Source organism: Marmota marmota, unplaced genomic scaffold, assembly GCF_001458135.2.
Source record: "Marmota marmota marmota unplaced genomic scaffold, marMar, whole genome shotgun sequence".
Taxonomy (NCBI): Eukaryota; Metazoa; Chordata; class Mammalia; order Rodentia; family Sciuridae; genus Marmota; species Marmota marmota.
Window position 1 is genome coordinate 16,360,997 of NW_026000068.1, and position 1,791 is coordinate 16,362,787.

Below are 1,791 nucleotides of genomic sequence, written 5' to 3' on the forward strand. Positions count from 1 at the left end.
TCTCTTTCACCTCCCCCACACTGGAAAAAAAAAAGCTTACCAAAGATACGTGTATTTATGTATTCCCTCCCAAAATTTTATCCCAATGTAATTATTCCTAAAGCTCTCTTCTGCAGAAAATTTTCAAATCCCGCTCATTCCTCCCTCCAACCCCCATCTTCCTCCCCATTCTCTATAGTCAATATTTCCTGAGCAAAGACTTTTGAGGCAACAGCACACTGAGGTTTGCTTTGCATCTGCTTCCTCTGAGACAGCAACATAGTGAGAATCTTCTTCAAGATGTTCTGGGTATCAGTCCAGGGAAGGTTTTGGATACAAAACAGCTTTGCCCTGCAGGGACCCCCTTCAACCCCTCCCTCTCCCAGTAGCTAATTCAAGAGGGCAGAGGCATTCATGTGTGAAGTTCTTATTAGAAACCTTTAACAGATGTGGTTTAAATTTTAATGCAATGATCACTTTTCTGTTGAGAAAGAAATTCTTACAGCCAGTTGCATACACGAAAAGCTTTATTAAGTCAAGGAATTTTTGCACACTTTTAAAATTGCTATGTAGTTTATCTGAACATTTGTAAATGACAATCAGCACATCTTTGAGGAGCAAGTTTCACTTTTACAATTTTCTCTGTTCCCAGTCTCAATGATCAACTACAGAATATTCATTTTTTTTTCATGTTCAGTATATCCAGACTCACAGCAATTTGCCAAGGCTTTTGTTGCAAAACACATTTCTTAATGATTATATACACAATGGAAAGATATGATTAGGCATTTACGGGACTTGAAATGTTTACAAATAATACACAATAACAGTTACAACAGTTACAGTCTTATTTTTAATGCGTGGTGCTTCTTTTTATTTTTCCCTCCTCCTGCTCAAGTACCAATGCTTTCATAATTGAATTCTCTTGCCTGGGAAAAATAAAAGTTATCAACTTGTGTACATTTATTGATGTCTAGTTGTTACAGTCCAGGTCACAGCACAGAAATCAATGATGCACATGGGACACATTACACTGGGATTAGTCCATGTTTTCTGCACACTACAGGATAAGAAGGTTGGGCTGCGGAGGTCGGGGCTCACATGACCATGTACTTGTCAAGCATCTTCTCGATGGCCCGGGTCATTCGGGATTTCTTCTCCAGGCAGGTAGTGGGCTTGTTGTTGTGGTACAGAAGCATGCGGAACAGCTCTTGGACGTTGATGTCTTCCTTGGCCGAGGTCTCCATGAAGGCGCAATTCCACTCCTGCGCGCAGGCAGCACCATCCGCCAGGGCCAGCTCTCTGGGGCTTTCATCATTTCTGTTGCCCACCAGCACAATAGGGAACTTATGCAGGTTGCTTCCTTTGATCTCGCGGATCAGCTCATAGAAGGGCTTCAACTCCTCGAGGGTTTCCTTCCTGGTGACTGAGTAGACCAAAATAAAGGCATGGCCCCTGGCAATGGCCATGCGCTTCAGACCAGGATAGCGCTGGCCGCCGGTGGCATCGGTGATTTGCAGCACGCCCATGCGGCGCTGGCCGCCCACTAGCTGGCGATAGGTATCTTCAATCGTCGGCAAATATGAATCGCGAAAGGTGCCGCGCACCCACCTCTGTACCAAGGTGCTCTTGCCCACTCCAGCGGAGCCGACTACCACCACACGGAAATCTTTGACCTTTCGGTGTGGCAGAAAGATGCGAATTATCAGCAGGGCAGGCAGAAGCTGCAGGCGCTGCAGCACACGTTCCTTGAAGCCAAAGCAGGAATTGCCCATTGTTGCAATTTAGCCGCTGGTGGGAGAAGCCTAGGAA

General features: G+C 45.3%; 1 protein-coding gene across 1 annotated transcript in view; it reads right to left on the minus strand.

Moving 5' to 3' along the window:
- Nucleotides 1–488: 488 nt before the first annotated feature.
- The window catches only part of Diras3 (DIRAS family GTPase 3), a 2,632-nt gene continuing 1,329 nt past the window's right edge, over nucleotides 489–1,791 (minus strand). The window contains exon 2 of the mRNA XM_015490570.2: nucleotides 489–1,784. Within this exon, the coding sequence (XP_015346056.1) occupies nucleotides 1,077–1,754 (678 nt within the window). The 5' untranslated portion in view covers nucleotides 1,755–1,784 and the 3' untranslated portion in view covers nucleotides 489–1,076. The remainder of the gene's footprint in view (nucleotides 1,785–1,791) is intronic.